This window comes from Hyperolius riggenbachi, chromosome 5 (genome assembly GCF_040937935.1).
Source record: "Hyperolius riggenbachi isolate aHypRig1 chromosome 5, aHypRig1.pri, whole genome shotgun sequence".
Classification (NCBI taxonomy): domain Eukaryota; kingdom Metazoa; phylum Chordata; class Amphibia; order Anura; family Hyperoliidae; genus Hyperolius; species Hyperolius riggenbachi.
The window spans coordinates 157,318,518-157,343,699 of NC_090650.1; the positions used below are offsets into that span (position 1 = coordinate 157,318,518).

At 43.3% G+C, this 25,182-nt stretch overlaps 1 protein-coding gene across 1 annotated transcript in view; it reads left to right on the forward strand.

Moving 5' to 3' along the window:
* Positions 1–10,782: 10,782 nt before the first annotated feature.
* Positions 10,783–25,182, forward strand: part of SEPTIN7 (septin 7) — a 184,367-nt gene continuing 169,967 nt past the window's right edge. The window contains exon 1 of the mRNA XM_068236394.1: positions 10,783–10,876. Coding sequence (XP_068092495.1) covers positions 10,867–10,876 — 10 coding nt within the window. The 5' untranslated portion in view covers positions 10,783–10,866. The remainder of the gene's footprint in view (positions 10,877–25,182) is intronic.

The following is a 25,182-nucleotide window of genomic DNA, read 5'->3' on the forward strand; positions in this document are numbered from 1 at the left end:
GGGGTGTGACTGAGGTGAACCCCCCCCCCCCCGTAGGAGAGGGCAGCCTCTGCGGCAGAGTCAGAGGGGGTAAGCCATGTCTCAGTGAGTGCGAGGATTGTGAAGGATTGATGAAGAGGTCGTGGACCGCTGTAAGTTTAATGCGGACGGATCTGGCATTCCAGAGACCGCAGGGTAAGGGGGAGCATGTGTTTGTGGGTGGGATGGATATAAGGTTCGGGCAAGGATGGATGTTGAGGTTATTTGTGGATAGAGGGCTGTAAAGTGTGTGAAGCAGGCGAGCCGGGGATGCTTGTCCGGCAACAAGCTGAGGCCCAGGGTTAGGTGATATATCACCAGCTGCAAGTAAGAGTAGGAGGGAGAGAGTAAGCAAATGTGAATGAGATTTAAATATTTGTGAGGTTTGTGAGCTGCTGGGGTAGACAAAGGCATCACCAAACTGGGAAATCTGTTAGATCTAAGTACACACAAATGGTTAACCTTTACGGAGGTGGCTCGGCGCTATGGCTTTCCAAGGACAGACTTTTTGGCATACGGACAGGTCAGGTTCTTTGTGGGGGCACGAATGAGGGAAATATTCACTATACCCTGTGTTCTTCCCTTTGACAAATTTCTGAGGCCGGAAGAGGGTAAAAAATCGCTGTCAGAGATACAAAAAAGCAAAAGCGAGCCTAGGGGCGCAAAAACTGGCTATCAGAAATATGTCAAGCTGGAACAAGTTCCTCACAGTATCAGATCTAGAATAAAGAATACTAGAGGGTAATAATTGTGTTAGGCAAGTAATTGTTTGTGAAAGTGATGAACTCATGATTTTTCAAGCCAAGCATGCCTTTAACATAAAATATCGAATCCCTAGACCAGGATACGTAGACTACTGTCCAAAATGGAAGTTCAGGCAAGCTGAGGTTCCATTGTGTATAGAGCTGTCCGGTGATAGATTTCTGGGACATGGTACTGAGATACGAATAAAATTGGCCGAACCATTATACCTAAGGACTCTATGATTTTGTTGTTAAATGCCATTACAAAAGACTATAAAACTGTTAAAGTATCCAAATTAATTCATGTTTTATTTGAAGCAGCCAGAAAGGTAAATTACAACAGGTGGATTTACCATACTCCACCGTCTGGCTTGCATCTGAAAGAGGAACTGAGACATTTAATGATGCTAGAGAAACTTGATGCTAGTCTGAACAAAGAAAAAGGCACTAAGAAGTTCTTCACAAAATGGAAACCCTTCGTTTTGGCTACCTTTTCTTCCATGAAACTTTCCAGTATAGTGACTCCCTTCAAATACACCACATGGTATCTAAAGGCGCATATTGCTGGTTCACTAGGTCGACTTTGGTGTATGATCACTGGACCAATAAATGGGATCAAAAACTATGTCTACCATCATCACACCACTTGTGTATCCTTGGTTTTATTCCCTTGAACATTGGGGAAATACTAGGGATCACATAGATTTTCCAACTAGTGACCTCAATTTTTCTAAGCCATTGGATCACAGATAAGTTAGATTTTAGAAGTAATTTGCCTAAATCCAGATAGGAAGGTGGTTCTGTTGCTATTGAGGGGCCTGAAGCCGATAGTGAATGGCAGCAGATGTCAACTGTTTCTCAGTTCAGTAGCTAGAAGTTGAACTTAAAGCCTTGCAATTTTAAATAAACTTCTTTATCTATGCAGATGATGCAGTCACACTAGCAGCTGAATGCATCAGCAGCTTTCCTGTAAAGTAATTGGAGGCCAAAACGCTTGTATCTAACTACACAAACATGCCTAATAACAGCATAGTGCTGAAAAGTTTTAACCACTTGAGGACCTAGGGCTTTCTACCCCTTAAGGACCGGCCACTTTTTTTCCATTCAGACCACTGCAGCTTTCACGGTTTATTGCTCGCTCATACAACCTACCACCTAAATGAATTTTGGCTCCTTTTCTTGTCACTAATAAAGCTTTCTTTTGGTGCTATTTGATTGCTCCTGCGATTTTTACTTTTTATTATATTCATCAAAAAAGACATGAATTTTGGCAAAAAAATAATTTTTTTTAACTTTCTGTGCTGACATTTTTCAAATAAAGTAAAATTTCTGTATACATGCAGCGTGAAAAATGTGGACAAACATGTTTTTGATAAAAAAAAAAAAACCCATTCAGTGTATATTTATTGGTTTGGGTAAAAGTTATAGCGTTTACAAACTATGGTGCAAAAAGTGAATTTTCCCATTTTCAAGCATCTCTGACTTTTCTGACCCCCTGTCATGTTTCATGAGGGGCTAGAATTCCAGGATAGTATAAATACCCCCCAAATGACCCGATTTTGGAAAGAAGACATCCCAAAGTATTCACTGAGAGGCATAGTGAGTTCATAGAAGATATTATTTTTTGTCACAAGTAAACGGAAAATGACACTTTGTGAGAAAAAAAAAAAAAAAAAAGTTTCTATTTCTTCTAACTTGCGACAAAAAAAAAAAAATGAAATCTGCCACGGACTCACCATGCCCCTCTCTGAATACCTTGAAGGGTCTACTTTCCAAAATGGGATCACTTGTGGGGTCTGTTTACTGTCCTGACATTTTGGGGGGTGCTAAATTGTAAGCACCCCTGTAAAGCCTAAAGGTGCTCATTGGACTTTGGACCCCTTAGCGCAGTTAGGCTGCAAAAAAGTGCCACACATGTGGTATTGCCGTACTCAGGAGAAGTAGTATAATGTGTTTTGGGGTGTATTTTTACACATACCCATGCTGGGTGGGAGAAATATCTCTGTAAATGACAATTTGTTAATTTTTTTTTACACGCAATTGTCCATTTACAGAGATATTTCTCCCACTCAGCATGGGTATGTGTAAAAATACACCACAAAACACATTATACTACTTCTCCTGAGTACGGCGATACCACATGTGTGGCACTTTTTTGCACCCTAACTGCGCTAAAGGGCCCAAAGTCCAATGAGTACCTTTAGGATTTCACAGGTCATTTTGAGAAATTTCGTTTCAAGACTACTCCTCACGGTTTAGGGCCCCTAAAATGCCAGGGCAGTATAGGAACCCCACAAATGACCCCATTTTAGAAAGAAGACACCCCAAGGTATTCCGTTAGGAGTATGGTGAGTTCATAGAAGATTTTATTTTTTGTCAAAAGTTAGCGGAAAATGACACTTTGTGAAAAAACACAATTAAAATCAATTTCCGCTAATTTTTGACAAAAAATAAAATCTTCTATGAACTCACCATACTCCTAACGGAATACCTTGGGGTGTCTTCTTTCTAAAATGGGGTCATTTGTGGGGTTCCTATACTGCCCTGGCATTTTAGGGGCCCTAAACCGTGAGGAGTAGTCTTGAAACGAAATTTCTCAAAATGACCTGTGAAATCCTAAAGGTACTCATTGGACTTTGGGCCCTTTAGCGCAGTTAGGGTGCAAAAAAGTGCCACACATGTGGTATCGCCATACTCGGGAGAAGTAGTACAATGTGTTTTGGGGTGTATTTTTACACATACCCATGCTGGGTGGGAGAAATACCTCTGTAAATGGACAATTGTGTGTAAAAAAATCAAAAGATTGTCATTTACAGAGGTATTTCTCCCACCCAGCATGGGTATGTGTAAAAATACACCCCAAAAAGCATTATACTACTTCTCCTGAGTACAGTGGTACCACATGTGTGGCACTTTTTTACACCCTAAGTACGCTAAGGGGCCCAAAGTCCAATGAGTACCTTTAGGATTTCACAGATCATTTTGCGACATTTGGTTTCAAGACTACTCCTCACGGTTTAGGGCCCCTAAAATGCCAGGGCAGTATAGGAACCCCACTAATGACCCCATTTTAGAAAGAAGACACCCCAAGGTATTCCGTTAGGAGTATGGTGAGTTCATAGAAGATTTTTTATTTTTTTGTCACAAGTTAGCGGAAATTGATTTTAATAGTTTTTTTTCACAAAGTGTCATTTTCCGCTAACTTGTGACAAAAAATAAAATCTTCTATGAACTCGCCATACTCCGTACGGAATACCTTTGGGTGTCTTCTTTCTAGAATGGGGTCATTTGTGGGGTTCCTATACTGCCCTGGCATTTTAGGGGCCCTAAACCGTGAGGAGTAGTCTTGAAACCAAATGTCGCAAAATGATCTGTGAAATCCTAAAGGTACTCATTGGACTTTGGGCCCCTTAGCGTACTTAGGGTGTAAAAAAGTGCCACACATGTGGTACCACTGTACTCAGGAGAAGTAGTATAATGCTTTTTGGGGTGTATTTTTACACATACCCATGCTAAGTGGGAGAAATATCTCTGTAAATGACAATTGTTTGATTTTTTTACACACAATTGTCCATTTACATAGAAATTTCTCCCACCCAGCATGGGTATGTGTAAAAATACACCCCAAAACACATTATACTACTTTTCCTGAGTACGGCGGTACCACATGTGTGACACTTTTTTGCAGCCTAGGTGCGCTAAGGGGCCCAACGTCCTATTCACAGGTCATTTTGAAGCATTTGTTTTCTAGACTACTCCTCGCGGTTTAGGGCCCCTAAAATGCCAGGGCAGTATAGGAACCCCACAAGTGACCCCATTTTAGAAAGAAGACACCCCAAGGTATTCCGTTAGGTGTATGGCGAGTTCATAGAAGATTTTATTTTTTGTCACAAGTTAGTGAAAAATGACACTTTGTGAAAAAAAAACAATAAAAATTAATTTCCGCTAACTTTTGACAAAAAATAAAATCTTCTATGAACTCGTCATACACCTAACAGAATACCTTGGGGTGTCTTTTTTTCTAAAATGGGGTCACTTGTGGGGTTCCTATACCGCCCTGGCATTTTACAGGCCCAAAACCGTGAGTAGTCTGGAAACCAAATGTCTCAAAATGACTGTTCAGGGGTATAAGCATCTGCAAATTTTGATGACAGGTGGTCTATGAGGGGGCGAATTTTGTGGAACCGGTCATAAGCAGGGTGGCCTTTTAGATGACAGGTTGTATTGGGCCTGATCTGATGGATAGGAGTGCTAGGGGGGTGACAGGAGGTGATTGATGGGTGTCTCAGGGGGTGGTTAGAGGGGAAAATAGATGCAATCAATGCACTGGGGAGGTGATCGGAAGGGGGTCTGAGGGTTTGGCCGAGTGATCAGGAGCCCACACGGGGCAAATTGGGGCCTGATCTGATGGGTAGGTGTGCTAGGGGTTGACAGGAGGTGATTAATGGGTGTCTCAAGGTGTGATTAGAGGGGGGAATAGATGCAAGCAATGCACTGGCGAGGTGATCAGGGCTGGGGTCTGAGGGCATTCTGAGGGTGTGGGCGGGTGATTGAGTGCCCTAGGGGCAGATAGGGGTCTAATCTGATAGGTAGCAGTGACAGGGGGTGATTGATGGGTAATTAGTGTGTGTTTAGGGTAGAGAATAGATGGAAACACTGCGCTTGGGTGGTGATCTGATGTCGGATCTGCGGGCGATCTATTGGTGTGGGTGGGTGATCAGTTTGCCCGCAAGGGGCAGGTTAGGGGCTGATTGATGGGTGGCAGTGACAGCGGGTGATTGATGGGTGGCAGTGACAGGGGGTGATTGATGGGTGATTGACAGGTGATCAGTGGGTTATTACAGGGAAGGACAGATGTAAATATTGCACTGGCGAATTGATAAAGGGGGGTCTGAGGGCAATCTGAGCGTGTAGGCGGGTGATTGGGTGCCCGCAAGGGGCAGATTAGGGTCTGATCTGATAGGTAACAGTGACAGGTGGTGATAGGGAGTGATTGATGGGTGATTGATGGGTAATTAGTGGGTGTTTAGAGGAGAGAATAGATGTAAACGCTGCGCTTGGGTGGTGATCTGATGTCGGATCTGCGGGCGATCTATTGGTGTGGGTGGGTGATCAGATTGCCCGCAAGGGGCAGGTTAGGGGCTGATTGTTGGGTGGCAGTGACAGGGGGTGATTGATGGGTGATAGGTGATTGGCAGGTGATTGACAGGTGATCAGTGGGTTATTACAGGGAAGGACAGATGTAATTAATGCACTGGCGAATTGATAAGGGGGGTCTTAGGGCAATCTGAGCGTGTGGGCGGGTGATTGGGTGCCCGCAAGGGGCAGATTAGGGTCTGATCTGATAGGTAACAGTGACAGGTGGTGATAGGGAGTGATTGATGGGTGATTGATGGGTAATTAGTGGGTGTTTAGAGAAGATAACAGATGTAAACGATACATTTGGGAGGTAATCTGACGGCGGGTTTGCGGTTGATCTAATGGTGTGGGGGGGTGATCAGATTGCCCGCAAGGGGCAGGTTAGGGGCTGATTGATGGGTGGCAGTGACAGGGGGTGATAGGGGGTGATTGATGGGTGATAGGTGATTGGCAGGTGATTGACAGGTGATCAGTGGGTTATTACAGGGAAGAACAGATGTAATTAATGCACTGGTGAATTGATAAGGGGGGGTCAGAGGGCAATCTGAGCGTGTGGGCGGGTGATTGGGTGCCCGCAAGGGGCAGATTAGGGTCTGATCTGATAGGTAAAAGTGACAGGTGGTGATAGGGGGTGATTGATGGGTGATTGATGGGTAATTAGTGGGTGTTTAGAGGAGAGAATAGATGTAAACAATGGATTTGGGAGGTGATCTGATGTCGGATCTGTGGGCGATCTATTGGTGTGGGGGGGGGGTGATCAGATTGCCCGCAAGGGGCAGGTTAGGGGCTGATTGATGGGTGGCAGTGACAGGGGGTGATTGACGGGTGATTGACAGGTGATTGACAGGTGATCAGGGGGATAGATGCATACAGTAAACAGGGGGGGGGGTCTGGGGAGAATCTGAGGGGTGGGGGGTGATCAGGAGGGGGCAGGGAGCAGGGGGGGGGGGATAAAAAAAAATAGCGTTGACAGATAGTGACAGGGAGTGATTGATGGGTGATTAGGGGGGTGATTGGGTGCAAACAGGGGTCTGGGGGGTGGGCAGGGGGGGGTCTGATGGGTGCTGTGGGCGATCTGGGGCTGGGGGGGGGAGAAATCAGTGTGCTTGGGTGCAGACTAGGGTGGCTGCAGCCTGCCCTGGTGGTCCCTCGGACACTGGGACCACCAGGGCAGGAGGCAGCCTGTATAATACACTTTGTAAACATTACAAAGTGTATTATACACTTTGTATGCGGCGATCGCGGGGTTAACATCCCGCCGGCGCTTCCGTATAGCCGGCGGGATGTTGCGGCGAGCGAGCGGTGACAGGCGCCGGCGGAGGATCGCGTCACGGATGACGCGATCGCTCCGCCCATGCCCTTAGAAGGACCGCCGCCTCTGTGGGTGAGCCGGTCCTTCAGGGCTCCACTTCCCGGCCGCCTCTGTGCGTTAGGCGGTTGGGAAGTGGTTAAAGTGAACCTGAAGAGAGAGGGATATGGAGGCTGCTATTTTTTTTTAAAGCAATACCAGTTGCCTGGCTATCCTGCTGATCCTCTGCCTCTAATACTTTCAGCCATAGACCCTGAACAAGCATATGCAAATCTGGTGTTTCTGCCATTATTGTCAGCTCTGACAAGATTGGCTGCATGCTTATTTCTAGTGTAATTCAGACACTACTGCAGCCAAATAGATCAGCAGGGCTGCCAGGAAACAAATATTGTTTGAAAGGAAATAAATATGGCAGCCTCCATATCACTTTCACCTCGGGTTCACATAAAAGCTTATATTTTTTTTCTCTCTGTGGTAGCTGAATGAATCTGATTTTATGTCACACTGATGTGGCTGTTCTTTACACGTAATGCTTACAATTGCAGCCCTTAAATTTTAAATAGGCCTCCAGCAAATTTGCTATTACTGCTGCACATACAATTACCGTATAAGACGGTACGGGTTATAAGACTGCGCTGCGAAATATGTTGGCGCTTTATAAATACAATAAATAAAATAAATAAGACGCACCTAGGTTTAGAGGACCAAAATGGTGGGGGAAGGGTCGTACTAAACCTGGTACATCTACTGTGCAGGGATATCTTATGGACCTTTGCCCCCTAACACTTGCTGCCCTCTCAGCTAAACTCACTACTATCCCAACTACACTCAGAGCTACACTCATTCACTCACTGCACTCCCAGCTACACTAACAGTTACACTGCCAGCTATACTCACACCTACAATCATAGCTCCACTACACTAGCTACAATCACAGCCACACAACATTACACTAGGTACAATCACAGCATGAGGCCCCTCTTACCTATCCAGTGGCATGCTCTAGCAGGTGGTCAATTGACCTGGTGCACGCTGTCCCCAGCTCATCCAGCAGGCAGATCACTGATGTGGGCTGGAGCTGTTCCTGGGTGGTCACCTGAGGCGGTGCACCCTGTCCCCAGCAGGCAGATCACGTGATGCTGGCAGGAGCCAATAGCCGGCAGATCATGTGGTGCAGACAGGAGCCGTTACCGATGGTGACTGCGACCTCCACAGCTCCCTGGCAGGGCAGCCGTTGCATCCATCTCCAGCCTTGATCTCCTGCCACATCCATCTCCCGCCCCGATCTCCAGCCTGCAGGAGGAAAAAGAGGAGCTGCAGCAGCTGAATGACAGTCTGCTCTCTGCAGCTTAGTTGACACGCAGGAGGAGTTTGGGAGCTGGGAGAGCTGGCAGATGTCCATTTTGCAGGGGGAGTAGCGTAGATGTCGGCTGCTGGGATAGAGGCCATGCAAGCGATGCATTCGGTGGGCCCTGGCCATGTAAGCTTGTGTGGGGGAGGGGGGATACTGTATATTCGGACTATAAGACGCACTGACTCCTCCCTAAACCCCCCGCCCCATTTTTGGGGAGAGAAAAGGTGCGTCTTATAGTCCGAAAAATACGGTAATTATCTCAGAAGTTTTTGTTTTGGGTTTGTATTAAAGTGGAGCTGTCAGCCATACTATCTCAGATAAAAAAAACACATAAGTAGATAAATACTTGTTCTACTAACATAGCATATGTATTGCACTGTACACATTTTGATTTTAGTGATTTTTCTATAGTAAAAAAAAAAAATCCTTCTTAGGATTTTTCATTTTGTCTGTGTCTATCTTGAAGCCAATCCTGACATTTCCTCCCTTACTCTTCTCTGCCTGATTGTGTATACATTGGCCGCCCTCCTCCCAGTCTGCAGACAGTCCCACCCAGCTCTGCAATAGGAAGTACATTGAGCAATATTGGCCAATCAGAGGAACAGAGGTGTGGGAGGGGAAAAGAGGGAAAGCGGCTTCAGCCAATCAGGCTACGTTAGTTAAGTCTAAAGTGAAGGTAAAGAAGAAAAGAAAACCCAGCATACCCTGCAACTTCCTTTGTGTGGCAAATGTACCAAATAAGAGCCAGGGAAACTCGGTAATGTTTTATGGAGAAGTAAAATAAGTGATTTTTAACTTTTGAATTGCCTTGTTAGCATCCTTGTTACTTGTTTACTAGATACAAATAAAGAATTGAGTTTTGCTTTCATGCCTGACAGTTACTCTTTAAAGTGGGATTGTCAGCCAAAAAATCAAATTCCATTTACCCACTGCTCTGTGTTTTTTATGCAGTCTACAGCCTGACCCTGCATAGGAAGCATTCCAATATAATCATAAATGTTTCTGCAGTTCAGTGTGACACGAGGCTGAGAAGGGAAATACACCTCACCACTCTGCAGGAGCTGCTGAAATATGATGCATGCGGTGCTCACACGTGTTTACAAAGCAAACTAGATATGACTGTGCAGTTTCTAGGAGAAAAAAAAAGAATGAGGGTGGAAATTACATCAGGATTGGCTTCAGTCAGAGGCAGCAACGTTGGAAAATGCCTGAAACAGCTTTTTCTTTTTATTTACTATATAAAATGCACTGAAATCAAAATGTACAATAGATATGTAAGTAGAACAAGTATTTACTTATGTGTTTTTTCTTCCTAGGATAGTATGGCTGTACCTGCTGCTTTATGAAGCTTTTGAGTTCGCATCACATACTACATTGGTAAATTAAGGATCGATCGCATTATTAAACGCAGATGGCCGTGATTTCGGAATACAATGCGCGTGATCACATGCATCTGCACCGTCTTTTATTTATTCCGTTCACTACAGTGAATTGGTCAGGGTTGAGGTAGCAGTGCATTGTTGCAACACTAGCATGTGAGATTGTCAGAAAGTGCAGTCTATGCACTACTGATCTTGCGTATTGCACGCTATGTGTTGCCGAAATGTGTACTGCAGTGCATATAATGTGAACAAGACTTTATGCTAGGTACACACTATGAGATGTTCTGGCAGATTTACTGTCTGATCGATTATTTCCAACATGTCCAATCTGATTTCCACACATTTTCCGATTGATTTCCGACTGTAATACGGTCACTTCTATCGGAAATCGATCGGAAACCGCTCTGAGATCGGAAATCATATCGGACATGTGGGAAATAATCGATCTGACAATAAATCTTCCAGAAAATCTGTGTACCTAATGCTGGGAACACATGGTATGGCTCGATAATTTCCGACACGTCCGATCTCCCGCCCGATCGTTTCCACGCTCAATTCTGCACGGGGGACAATGGAAAAAGATAAGAAAAACGAGCGGAAGATAAGAGAATTGTACGCAGAATCGAGCGGCAAAAACGATTGGGTGCGGAATCGAGCGCCAGAATATTACCGTGTATTCCCAGCATAACACACGTGATTGGTACAGATTTCTTTCGAGCGGCAGTTGCCTTTGTTGATAGAGACTTGGAATTATCAAATGTTATCATGTCTGTGTATATTTGTGGAACGTTTGACACAATCTTGACAGTTTGTGTGTATTGATTACAGCAACAGAAGAACCTTGAAGGATATGTGGGATTTGCTAATCTGCCAAATCAAGTATACAGGAAATCTGTGAAGAGGGGATTTGAATTCACGCTTATGGTAGTAGGTAAGACTACACTTATATTTTGATATAACTTATATATTAGTCAGATTTAGTTCATGTTGTGTTTTTACTATGTAAGTGAAGATATTATAAAGAAACTGTATTGTGCGTGTATGCGCACTATTTGTGCACAATATGTTACTTTTACAAGTACTGAACTGAACTCTAGATTGTAAGCCTTTGGGCAGGGTCCTCCTCCTTTTGTGTCCTACCTGATCATGCACCTCCATTACTGTGCACCCATGCTATGCATTTGAGTGAACCTAACTTGCCTAATCTCCATGCTCCCCTCCAGTGACTGACTAAGCATTACCTTGTACTCATACTGTGCTGTGTGATCTGGTTTTCTTGTATTCCTGTATTGTCATATTGCTGTTTGTCACCCCTAAATATTTTCTGTAACCTAAATTAATGTCCAGCGCTGCGTAATATGTTGGCGCTTTATAAATACAATAAATAATAATAACCCTTGCTACCTGGTATACATAAATTACTAGAGATAAACTCTTCCTGTTTAAAGCCAGTGTAAAGTGAAGTAAAAAACAAAAAAAAAGGTAATAACCTATGGAAAGTAAAGGCTCTGGGTCTATAGAGCCTTCCAGTTCTCTCAAGGCCTCCTTTTTCCATTGCTGCCTCCTCGTTCCAATCTGCTATCACGGGGGGCTTCTGAAGTCTTTGGGAGCCAGAGTTCTCCCGTAGACTGGCGGCTCCATACTGCCCATTCTCGCAAAAGTGTGTTCATGCATGCGCAGTACAGAGCGATCCCTCTTCAGGATCTCTCTAGGTCCTGAAGACTTCCGAAGGCTCCTATGGCTGTACACAGCAGTGTTTGACTGGGGGTGACAGCACTGGAACCAGGGGACTGTGAGAAGACAGGGAAGGCTCTATAGGACCCAGAACCTTCCCTCTCCATAGGTAATTATCATTTGTTTGGTTTTTGTTTGTTTTTTATTACTTCACTTTACTTTAAAGTGTACCTGAGACGAAAGGGAGTAAAAGTTTTTTTTTTTTATACATACCTGGGGCTTCCTCTAGTCCCCTTCATGCAGATCGCTCCCTCGCTGCCCTCCTCTTGTCTCCTTGATGCTCCGGTAGATGCCCTGTTATCTTTGGCCAGTCAGAATTCTTTGCATCATTTCTGGACTTGAAGAAATGCACAGATCCCACCACATGCATTTAGTGTGTTACTGAGCAGCTAACACAAGGGGCAGATGGCCACTAAAGTGGACGAGGGGAGATGAGAACTTGTGCTTGTCAGGAACCGGCCCGCAGCAAGCCTGCGTATACGGTTCCCGACAGCAGGTTTGACCAGATCAAGCGGGGAGCAGCCTTATTCAAGCTAAAACAAGGCTGTGACCCCTCAAACACTTCTCACTGCCACCACTAGCTGTTGCTAGACACACTCCTCACTCTGACGTCAAGCTACTCGCACTGGTGTTTTCATACAATGGGTCAGCTGCGCGCTTTAGGCCAACGTATGACAAACGCCCCACACACACTCACAATTGCAATCTTACACTGTAGCGAAGCAAACCACTAACAGTCGTTCCGAACGATACTGTTAGCCTCTCCGGGACTTCCCACTCTGCCGTCGAGTGCCCCATACACACAATGCAATTACAATCTTATACGGTAGTGTTGCTCAATCATACAATCAGGCATGGACTTATACACAGTTACACTTCAGTCTCTTCTAGGCTATGAGTGTTAGTTTAGTACAGCAGAAGTCAAACTTATTAAACAACGATTTAATATTCCAGGAAAAAAGTGGAACAATGCAGAAAATAATATATACAAAAGATTTACAAAAACAGTAAAAGTTACAAAATAAGTTACAAAGATACACACAAGGCTATTTGCTTACCAAAATAAACAGGGATCAAGATAGAAGAACCTTGGACTTGGTTTTTGTGGACGGACACAGTTCGGGTTGGATCAGGAGCCCACTTAGCTTCAGCTACCGTCAGGAGCGGACTGATTTTAGGCATCTGCCCCTGCTTTTTATGCTGGGAGATTTAGCTTGAGGCTGCAAGCCCGTTTGGGAGGGGGGAACTAGTTTTAATTAAATCTCCACACATAATTTAATTCCCAGAGATCTAACTTCCACATGTAAAAGTGTATTATAGCACACACACAACAAAAGACTACCCTATTCCAGGTTACAGGTGACAACACATTGGTGACATTATTTCCTAGCAGATCAAAGGTAAGGATCTGACTGGCTATTGACTAATTAGCCATCTCCTTGCCAGAGGCTAGCAAATCCATTTAGCATTCCCTGCTCTTAAGTGTTTCCTAATTCGAAGCAGACAATGATAGAGTTAATTTACATGTACATACAGGAACTCCATGAAGCCAGCCTGGCATATCTACACCTTTGACATAATACACAGCAGATAGAAAAATGAAAGAATATGTTCCTGTATTATCCTAACATCATAACTAGCTGCTATATTCCTGACAGTGCTCCCCAGTGTTCTTGAGGGCACTGCGTGGCAACATTGCCATAGGGTAGACCAATTACCTACTGATCTCCTAATGAAGTTTAAAGTGTACCAGAGACCGTATAAACTAAGTTTTATACATACATGGGGCTTCCTCCAGCCCCATGTGCACGTATCGCGGCGTGAGAGCGATCAGTGTGCATGGGGCTGGAGGAAGCCCCAGGTATGTATAAAACATTTAGCTTATATGGTCTCTGGTTTCCTTCAACCACTTAAGTCTATCTGGACGGATATATCCGTCCAGATAGAATGTGCTGCTGCCTGAGGCGCGATCGTGCGTGCTCCCGCCGCCGCCTGCCGTTATCCCCCCCGATAAATATATGGGAATATACTTTCCATTCATCGATCTAAGTCCCCCGCAGAAAAACCAACTGTAACGATCTTACCTGCCAGCAGTTCCACCAGAGCTGCAGTCGGCTCCAGAGACAGAGCTCTTTCAGTGGCATCCCCGGCTCACCTGCAGTGGTGGCTGATCCTGCATGTTCCTTCACTCTCCCCAGCCGGATGCGTTCGACTCAGAAGTGTTTATGCTCTGAAAAGTCCTCTGAGAGTTTAGTGTCAGCTGACATTTCCTGGCTATGGGAATTATTGGTCAGTTGCTCTCTGTTCATTACTGTTGTTGGCTGGTTTTCTGGAGGGCTGGCTCTTGATCCTTCCCTTCCTGTATTTAAGCCTTTGGGCTGCAGTGTGTCCTCGCCCGTGATAGCGATCAGTTAGCTGGTTGTTGCGGGTCTTGCTAATTCTTACTTGTGTTTTAGCTAGTTTCTTGATAAATATATATGCAGATCTGCGATATATATTTATCCGTTAGTTGAGCCGGTTCTTGTTTTTCTGAATTGCTGTGTATGACCGCTTGCTTCTCCTTGACCTCGCTTCTGCCTCAGCTCTTGTACTTTCAGTCATCTGATCTCCTGTGTATGACCCTTGCTAGTTCTCGACCTTGTCTCCGTCTCTACCCTTCCGTATTTTCAGACATCTGCCTTACTGTGTATGACCCAGGACTGTTACCGATTTACCGTATCTTGTTGTCACGTAATCCAGCGTGATACCGACTGTCTCTTATCAGAGGCTGCGGTCTTTCTGCAAAAAAAGTTTCCTGTTCTTTTTCTAGTTCCTGGAACCGAGATTGTTCGCTTCCAGGACTTTTTTGACTGTAGCCATCTTATGGCCAAATAGTAAACTACACCTACATACATTTTTTTATTAAATAATTACATTGTTAAATTTAAAATTAGCTGTTTACCTCCCACACCAAAAATTACCCAAATGTTTTTAATGAAAACATAAATAGTTACCTAAGGGTCTGAACTTTTTAAATATGCATGCCAAGAGAGTATATTATTATATATATTTTTTTAAATAATAAGCTTGTAAATGGTGGACGCAAATTAAAAAAAATGCACCTTTATTTCTAAATAAAATATCAGCGCCATAAATTGTGATAGGGATATCATTTATACGGTGTAATAACCGCGACAAATAGGCAAATAAAATACATGAGTTTTAATTACGGTAGCATGTATTAATTTCAAACTATAATGGCCAAAATCTGAGAAATTATTTTTTTCCATTTATTTCTTAATCTTCCTGTTAAAATGGATTTTGAAAAAAATAATTCTTAGCCAAATGTACCACCCAAAGAAAGCCTAATTAGTGGCGGAAAAAACAAGATATAGATCAATTAATTGTGATTAGTAGTTATAAAGTTATTGGCGAATGATTGGGAGGTGAAAGTTGTTCGGATGCATTGGGTGAGCAACACTGTAGGCTGAAGTGGTTAAACACTCCTGAAATAGGGAGGGGGGAATCTAATAACTTAAGTCTGTATGGCAATACCTAGTATCAGGAGACCTTTGTTTTTGCTGTATTTCGTACCATGTTCGCCTAACTTTGTGTGGGGCATTGTGCTTTGGTATACATTGTTATACATTATTATAAAAACTGACTCCAGCCTAGTCTTTAATCAATGTCTGTGTCTCCATTTCTCCCTTGAAATATGTGAGAGCTCACAAAATAGGTCCAGCTACTGTCCTTTGTTTAAGATAAAGCTAGCTTCTACATAGACCAAACTGTATTTCTAAGATAATAAATGATGAATCAGTGTCGCCATATAAAATTTCAATGAGAGAAGAAACTTCCCTAAAGAGACCCATACATCTAGCAACTCAGCGACCAATTGACCGTCTGATTTGATAATTATCGAATCGGATGAAAATCTTTGCTTGCCTGATCGACAATATGACCACTTTTGGGCCGAGCATGCTGCAAAATGTCAGGCTGGTCAATTAGGTCCGTAGTGGTAACGGCAAGCGATATCGGCATGAGCAATGAACACGACGAAACCCCTGCTGCTGTTCGCTCAGTGTATAAATGTATATGTATGTATGCACTTATACATTACCTGTCCTATGTCGTGGCGCCCATCCATCTTTCAAATCTGATAATTTTCTATCAACCCTATACATGCCCCTGGTGCATAGCACAAAGCGTGTGTGACGTTACACACGCAACACCCCGGCGGCGTGTATAGGGCTAATGGAAAAGCGACGGATTCGAAAGATGGATGATGAAAATGATTTGTGCCTATATTGCCAGCTGTCATGCTTTCATGCTTTCATTTATGCTTAATAAAGCAGGGGTACTCCCCTGTGAAACGCGTTGCAATAAAGATTTCAAACACAGCCTTTGCATATCATTGCGGCTAACACCGCCTTGCTTTGCTGGCGGTTTTTATCTCCTACCACACTCATAGCCAGAGAATCGGGCTTGTACCGGCCAAGCGCAGAAAAACGTTTACACGTCCACCGCATTGTTTCAAATAACCATCCTGGAATCCTGACCGAATCGCCATCCAAGACCGTGAGGATATCCGTGCAAGCCAGGTCCCTGGCATAAGAGGGACACAAGCGTGACAGCTGGCAAACTTATATAGGTTTCTCCAGCCTCGACAACCAGGTTAAACCTTTACTATAAGGCCTAGAACCCTCACCTACTAGTATCACAGTGTGCGCTTTTTCTCCTTTCTGTCTCCATATCCAGCACTGTTCTATACAGTTAGCAGCACCTGTGATACAAGGGGATCCGCAGATTGCTCTCTGATGGTAAACTTAACTACCAGAACCCACAGATCTACTCATCAGGAAAAAGACTGAACATTAGATGCTAGTTCTTAATTTGTCTTTCAGAAGCACCAGATATAGTACAGTAGAATGGTCACTGCCTCTTATGAAACTGCGTATTGCATCTGCATATAATGGATGCCTCGTTCACATCATACGCGCTTCCATGCGCATTTGGAAGTGCGTATGACGTGGTGACACGCAAGAATGGCAGAAGGTCATAGACAGCCTTTCTGCCGTTCACGTCAAAGGCGTTTCGCAGAAGTATGATGCGCTTGCATACTGCTGCTTGCATTTTGCCCGCAGGCGCAGAGCTGATCCCATAATTGTCAATGGATGGGATCAGCAGCGCAGCGGGTAGCAGCGCAGATGGCGTGCGATCGTACGGCCATCTGCGCTGCATAGATGTGAACAAGGTCTTACATAAAGCAGGTGACACACTTGACTGTTTTCATATGCGTTTTCTGCACATAACTCGTGTTAATCAGGCCTGGTGCACACCAGAGTAATTTTTCTGAGCGTTTTGAGTTTTTGAAACCTCCTGCTAATGTTATCCTGTGTGTCTATGCACACTGGAGCGATGAGGTTTTGTAAAAAAAACAAACCCATAGCATTATATTGGGAAGAGCTTTTGAAACCTCTAGCGCTTGGGGAGCTTTTCTGGTGTGTCTCAGCCCTCAATGTGCCAGTTAAAGAGACTCTAACATTAAAAAACGCCCCTGGGGAGTACTCACCTCGGGTGGGTGAAACCTCGGGATCCTAATGAGGCTTCCCACGCCGTCCTCTGTCCCACGGGGGTCTCGCTGCAGCCCTCCGAACAGCCGGCGACAGACCCGACTGTAATTTAAATATTTACCTTTGCAGGCTCCAGCGGGGGCGCTGTGGCTGCTGTCGGCTCCGAAGTAGACGGAAATACCCGATCTCCGTCGGGTCCGCTCTACTGCGCAGGCGCCGGAGACTTGCGTTTGCGCAGTAGAGCGGACCCGACGGCGATCGGGTATTTCCGCCTACTTCGGAGCCAACAGCCATCAGAGCGCCTGCGCTGGAGCCGGGAAGGTAAATAATGACGTCACCGCTGTACGGAGGGCTGCAGTGAGACCCCCGAGGGACGTAGGGCGGCGTGGGAAGCCTCATTAGGATCCTGAGGCTTCCCCCACCCGAGGTGAGTACCAGGGGACGTTTTCACATAACAGTTCCTTTTTAAGTAACATAAAAACTGACATCCTGCAGGGCAATTCTGCACATTTTATCAGTTTCCTCTATTAATTACATTAGCTGTTGTGAAAAAAAGTGCATGTTTTCTGCACACAAACCCACATAGTGTGCAGAAAACGCATGCAGAAAAACGTGCTCAGAAATCTGAAGGACAAGCATGTCGCCTGCCTTGAGTGTGCAGAAAGAAATGTCCATTACATAACAGCTTGTATAGAAGTTTAAAGGTGGCCACTAATGATAACGATTCTTCATATGAACGATCGGAAATGATTGTTTGGGACCACTAATGGACACAGATCTCCTAACCAATCCGATCAGGTTGACAGGATCCATCTGGAAATTGGATGATTTCATTAATCTGATCAGATTGGTTAGGAGATTTTTTTCCATTAGTGGTCACAAACTATAATTTCCGATACTTCATACAAAGAATCGTTCATAATCGATCGTTAAGCAAATTGTATTGTTAGTGGCTACCTTAAGGAACAGAAATGGCAGTTAGAGAAGTTCAAATTGTAAATGATCCTGTTTTATTCAAAGACCCCGAGAGGACAGCGCCACTAAAGTAGGGAAAAGTCATATTCCTCCTCTGTCTTCTCAGTAGTTGCCTGGAAGTAGTCTGGTTTTGTGATCATCAATTGTCTTACTTCGGTATTTTATCTTGGCATTCATACTTGCTACAGTAGATTGGTTCTTGGTCTATTCTTGTCTTTGAGGTTAATTGAAACTATGCATGTTTCAAAGTGTAGGCATACCGTATTTGTTTTCAGATGTAATAAATTGCAATCAATTTGGTAAAAACTGCATACACTAAAAGCAAAAGCTCAAGTTCTATTCATTCGAGAAATCTGATCTCATCCCCCCCCCCCCCCCCCTTTTTTTTTTTGATTCCTCTTCTTTTTTTTAACAAAAAAAAAGTCAGATTTGTCTGATCATTTGTTTATGAAAATTAAATGGAGCAGGGTAGATTGTCAATTTCTTGACTTAAAGATCCAAACATTTTTCAGAGTGTTCCATTTTTATTTTTTCATAATTGAGCAAAGATTGCAATTAGTGTATTAAAAAGAAATGTGAGAAGATGTTTAACCAAGAGGTAGATCTCTATCTGATCAGACAGAGATCTGTTGCCTGCCCATACACCACAGATTGGTTCCCAATCAATTTTAGCATGAAATATCTTGGGAATTGGCCTTGTGTATCCAAGAAGGAGCGGTGAGATCTGTGCCTGTCACTTTGGCTATATATTCACACAGTATTTTGCCAATACTGGACTATCAGTTAAAAATGCTGACCAGCACGTGTGCATGTGTGTTTGGTGTGGGTGATGACTGGGGCGGGTCCATCAAGTTAGGCTATTGTGGGTCAGCAGGTCCCCTGCTCCTGTTGCATACAGTTCTGTGTAGGCATAGTGGGCGATGCCCCATGCATTTTTTTTTCTTATTTTCGTATAATACGAAAGTACCCAAATGTCAGTTCTAGAACAGTAAGTGTAGATAAAGAGAAATATGGCATTTAGAGGAGTCTAAATGGGCAGGCGATTATTCTTCAGACAGGACAGCTTTTCTTATAAATACTAAAATTTTACTAGAATTTTATGCAACTATTCCTACGATTGTCTACATGGGTAATTAGCATAATTTCTTTTACAATGTCCCTTTAATACAGATTACTGATGCATTTATGACTCCATCTTTGCGCATATATGTTAAATGCTTTTTGCAGCGTGAGGTATTGTTACTTCACATTTAATTTTTACCGAATTAGGCCCTATGAGTTTGTAATGGATTACCGTACATTGTGAGCTCCATAAAGAGCTGCAGAAAGATGGTAGCACTACATAAACTCATAATAATTGTATTAGTTCCTTGCAGATTTCCAGTTTCACCACTGCAAATTCCAGTTTCTGTCAACCAGAAAACCCATTTTCACGTTTTAGGCTTATTTTGTTCAGGACCCTGTTGCACTATCTATCTCCCTGCTTGTCAGCATGGATTGGATTGGAAGTTTGCATGAAGGTAATGGAGCAAAATTATGTCATACTATATAACTGATTTGTTAAAATATTTCAAATATGCTCCCGTGAACTTCCTGGGCATCAGACAACTTGCTTCTTGATTATTTTGTGGTGCTTGAAATTTGAAAATGCAAAGCTGCTCTAGAATTGCACCAGTTATTTTAAGTATTTACAGTCTTTTAATTTAGTTGGTTGACTGACCCAGATTCCAGATCTAATTTTACACGTTTACCTTTTTTTCTCATCTTATGATTCAGGTTCCCTATAATAATTAGACTGTTAATCTGGAAAATGTTTAAACGTAATGCACCATTTTTCCCAGACAGTCATACTCAAATGAATGGCTGCTTACTCAGGTACTAAGATTCAGGACCTCGTTAATACTGATATGTAATTATTAATTTTACTTTAGAACCATCAAATGACACTATGGTAATTATGCCCGCTATAGTATCATATATTTTCTTTGTACTATAGAATGCTGCTAAAAAAGCCTGAACGCTTTTGAATTTTTTAATATTTTTGCATAACCATCTCCTAAAATACGACCTGCACCTACAGTATATACAGTGGTTTGCAAAAGTATTCGGCCCCCTTGAAGTTTTCCACATTTTGTCACATTACTGCCACAAACATGAATCAATTTTATTGGAATTCCACGTGAAAGACTAATACAAAGTGGTGTACATGCGAGAAGTGGAATAAAAATCATACATGATTCCAAACATTTGAAAAAAACTGTAAAGTGGGGTGTGCATAATTATTCAGCTCCCTGAGTCAATACTTTGTAGAACCACCTTTTGCTGCAATTACAGCTGCCAGTCTTTTAGGGTATGTCTCTACCAGCTTTGCACATCTAGAGACTGAAATCATTGCCCATTCTTCTTTGCAAAAAAGCCCCAGCTCAGTCAGATTAGACGGACAGATTTTGTGAACATCAGTTTTTAGATCTTGCCACAGATTCTCGATTTGGATTTAGATCTGGACTTTGACTGGGCCATTCTAACACATGGATATGTTTTGTTTTAAACCATTCCATTGTTGCCCTGGCTTTATGTTTAGGGTTGTTGTCCTGCTGGAAGGTGAACCTCCGCCCCAGTCTCAAGTCTTTTGCAGACTCCAAGAGGTTTTCTTCCAAGATTGCCCTGTATTTGGCTCCATCCATGTTCCCATCAACTCTGACCAGCTTCCCTGTCCCTGCTGAAGAGAAGTACCCCAGAGCATGATGCTGCCACCACCATATTAGACAGTGGAGATGGTGTGTTCAGAGTGACGTGCAGTGTTGCTTTTCTACCACGCATAGCGTTTTGCATTTTGGCCAAAAAGTTCCACTTTGGTCTCATCTGACCAGAGCACCTTCTTCCACATGTTTGCTGTGTCGCCCACATGGCTTGTGGCAAACTGCAAACGGGACGACTTATAATTTTCTGTTAACAATGGCTTTCTTCTTGCCACTCTTCCATAAAGGCCAACTTTGTGCAGTGCACGACTAATAGTTGTCCTATGGACAGATTCTCCTACCTGAGCTTTAGATCTCTGCAGCTCGTCCAGAGTCATCTTGGGCCTCTTGACTGCATTTCTGATCAGTGCTCTCCTTGTTCGGCCTGTGCGTTTAGCTGGACGGCCTTGTCTTGGTAGGTTTACAGTTGTGCCATACTCCTTCCATTTCTGAATGATCGCTTGAACAGTGCTCCGTGGGATGTTCAAGGCTTTGGAAATCTTTTTGTAGCCTAAGCCTGCTTTAAAGAGACACTGAAGCGAAAAAAAAATATGATATTATGATTTGTATGTGTAGTACAGCTAAGAAATAAAACCTTAAGATCAGATACATCAGTCTAATTGTTTTCAGTACAGGAAGAGTTGAGAAACTCCAGTTGTTATCTCTGTGCAAAAAAGCTATTAAGCTCTCCGACTAAGTTAGTCGTGGAGAGGGCTGTTATCTGACGTTTATTATCTCAACTGTAATTGAACTGTTTACTTTTCCTCTGCCAGAGGAGAGTTCATTACTTCACAGACTGCTCTGAAAGACTCATTTTGAATGCTGAGTGTTGTGTAATCTGCACATATTATAGAATGATGCAATGTTAGAAAAAACACTATATACCTGAAAATAAAAGTATGAGAATATTTTCTTTGCTGCTAATCTTCTAGTAATTATTCATAGTTCACAACCAATTCATTATATCATATTTTTTTTCGCTTCAGTGTCTCTTTAAATTTCTCAATAACTTTATCCCTGACCTGTCTGGTGTGTTCTTTGGACTTCATGGTGTTGTTGCTCCCAATATTCTCTTAGACAACCCCTGAGGCCATCACAGAACAGCTGAATTTGTACTGACATTAGTTTACACACAGGTGCACTCTATTTAGTCATTAGCACTCATCAAGCAATGTCTATGGGCAAGTGACTGCACTCAGACCTAAGGGGGCTGAATAATTACGCACACCCCACTTTGCAGTTATTTATTTGAAAAAAAAAATGTGTGGAATCATGTATGATTTTCGTTCCACTTCTCACGTGTACACCACTTTGTATTGGTCTTTCACGTGGAATTCCAATAAAATTGATTCATGTTTCTGGCAGTAATATTACAAAATGTGGAAAACTTCAAGGGGGCTGAATACTTCTGCAGACCACTGTATGTACGAAAAAGCCCAGCTGCAGATACGACCACCACTCCACTTTTGGCCTAAAAATAACAAGCCAAATGCAATGACCTGGAGCTACAGCAGGGAGTTACCTGCAGCTTCATAATTCTCTACTGGAGCTCCAGGCTCACTGTCAGGCTGCTCTAGCAGCAAGTTATGAAGCTACAGGGGTGAGTCGAGGACAATTGGCCATGGTTATGAGAAAGCATACACTACATAGGGGATGCACCACATAGGCCTATCTCATAAGCCAATAGGTGGCATCACACCATACATACTTTATACACAAAAGAGCGGAGAGGTAATGATCTACAGGTGCTCCGGTTTGTAAATACAAAATATAGTCATAAAGACCCTGATAAATACCAAAATATGATTTTATTTAATATTACAATATACCTAAACTACAAAAAGTTTAAAAACATCATGAGATGGCCATCCCCTCACGCTAATGTCCACCACACAACCAGCCATACATTCCACTGTCCAGACATGAATGAAAAAAGTGAGCTCACAATAAAAAAATCAAACATCAAAAATACTGGAACAGGGAGAGAGATGGTAAGGGCAGTCCAAAACAGAGACCAGCTGTAGTAGTGACACCAATGCAGGAAGACGAAACAGGCAGCAGATGTGTATAGCAAGCAAGGATGTTATATAGCATATGCAGGCAGGGTAGATTTAGTGATGGATGACCAACAGACAGCTTGGCGTCCATGCTTAGGACAACTAGTAAAAAACACAATGTCACAGTATCTCACCACTCCGTCGTCATTGCTTGATAGGAGCTTGAGCACTTTGTGTATAAATATCATCTGGTACATCGGCAGTGGAACGATCCCCTCAACACTGTGATTGTCAGAAAGTTCTTGTTAGCTGCCGACCAGAGAGTAGAAACCTAGTCTCTTGTGCGTGGCCGTGTCAGCCAGATGTGTAGGTTCAGGCTGCGAGCTGCAAAAGGTGGGTCTCTACAGAGAGGTCCTGCCAGAGTATGGCTGTGGATGGGGTCCGCGGGACAGGATGGCATCTCATGGAGGCACAGCCCTTACATGTTTCACCGTCCTTACGGCGTCATCAGAAGGCGTGTCCTCAGTAATCGCTCCTCTCACTCAAATCCATCCATACGGCCAATCGGGGAGCGGCGGAAGTGCGCGCCCGGAGCGGAAGTGATGCGTGCAGTGCAACGAGGAGGAAGTGAAACCACCGCTGTCCACCGCCGCGTCACACCAATGCAGCCGCAGCCCATCCCCAGCCCCATGGTGGGCCATCTGTACAAACTCATACACATCCAAACGATCAAGCCTATACGGCAAATGGAAAACCTCATGGAAATCTACACGTGAGTGCAGAATATAAAGAAAAAGGGTGTAGATGGGCACATTATATATATATATATATATATATGTATATGTATGTATATATATATATATATATATATATATATATATATATATATATATATGTATATGTATATGTATATGTATATGTATATATATGTATATGTATATATATGTATATGTATATGTATATATATGCATTGGCACACAAAAGAACTGGGCCGTCTACGGGGTATGCACAAAGTAAAGGCAGTGTGCATAGAGGCCTCAGAACAAAACCCATCATATGTCCACAAGGGGAGAGCAGTGTATCCAGGCTTCACAGCAACCGCTACCTCCAGCAGGGGGGGCAGTTACCCAAAGGGGGAGGGTGGTAAAGGTATCAACCAGCAGGCCATCAACCAGATATTATATGGGTAGGAAGTGGGCAAAACTAAACGTCTCATTAGACCCGGGGACTCACAGGCATTGAGACTATAAATCCATCTCGTTTCTTTTTGAAGGAGTAGGTGGTCAAAATTGCCCATGGATTCTATCCAGCCCCACAAAATTTAAATCATTGCCTGTACATGTGCGACATTGTCTCACATGTCAGGCGATGGGGGTGAGGGATTCATTGTTACCAACATTTTGTATGTGTTCAGATATCCTCCTCCACAAAGGTCTCTTAGTTTTACCTATGTAAAAAGCCCCGCAGGGGCATAGTAGCAAATAAACCACAAGTTCGGTTTGACAGTTTACATAGTGTTTTAGGGTATGGATATCACCATTAGGCAAAGTGACCGAGCTGCCCACTTTCATATATCGACAATATGGGCAACCACCACAGGTGTAGGTGCCCAGAACTATGCAGTGACGTCTTGGGTTGACGAAATGGCTTTTTACCAGGGTATCACGCAGTGATTTTGCCCTTCTAAACATCACATGGTCCGTTGGGAACATGGCCTATTGCAGGGTCATTCTGGAGTAAGTACCAGTGTTTCTGCAGAATATATCTTAATTTTAGAATGCTGGGCGCAGTATCTTGTCACGAAGCGTAATTCAGGATTTTTTTGTGCGGATTGACCATTAGAACGTTGACCCAAGAGGCTGGATCGGTCCCTTTTCCTGACCTTATTAAATGCTCGTCGGAGTATACCATCCGGATAACCCCTATTACGAAAACGAGTGCGCAAATTATCGGCTTGTATCTGAAAATCTGTGTTGAAGGAACAATTCCTCCTAACTCTCATGTATTGTCCGGTAGGGATCCCTCTAATAGTATGAGAGGGGTGGAAACTTGTAGCATGCAACAAAGCATTAGTAGCTTTCTCTTTTCTGTATAAATTTGTGATGAGCTGTCCATTACGATCAATAGAAATTTGTATGTCTAGGAAAGGGATCGATCCCGAATCACAGGCCATCGTAAACGACAAATTATGGGCATTCTGATTCAATCTGCCTACAAACTCAATTAGTTCATTATTTGTGC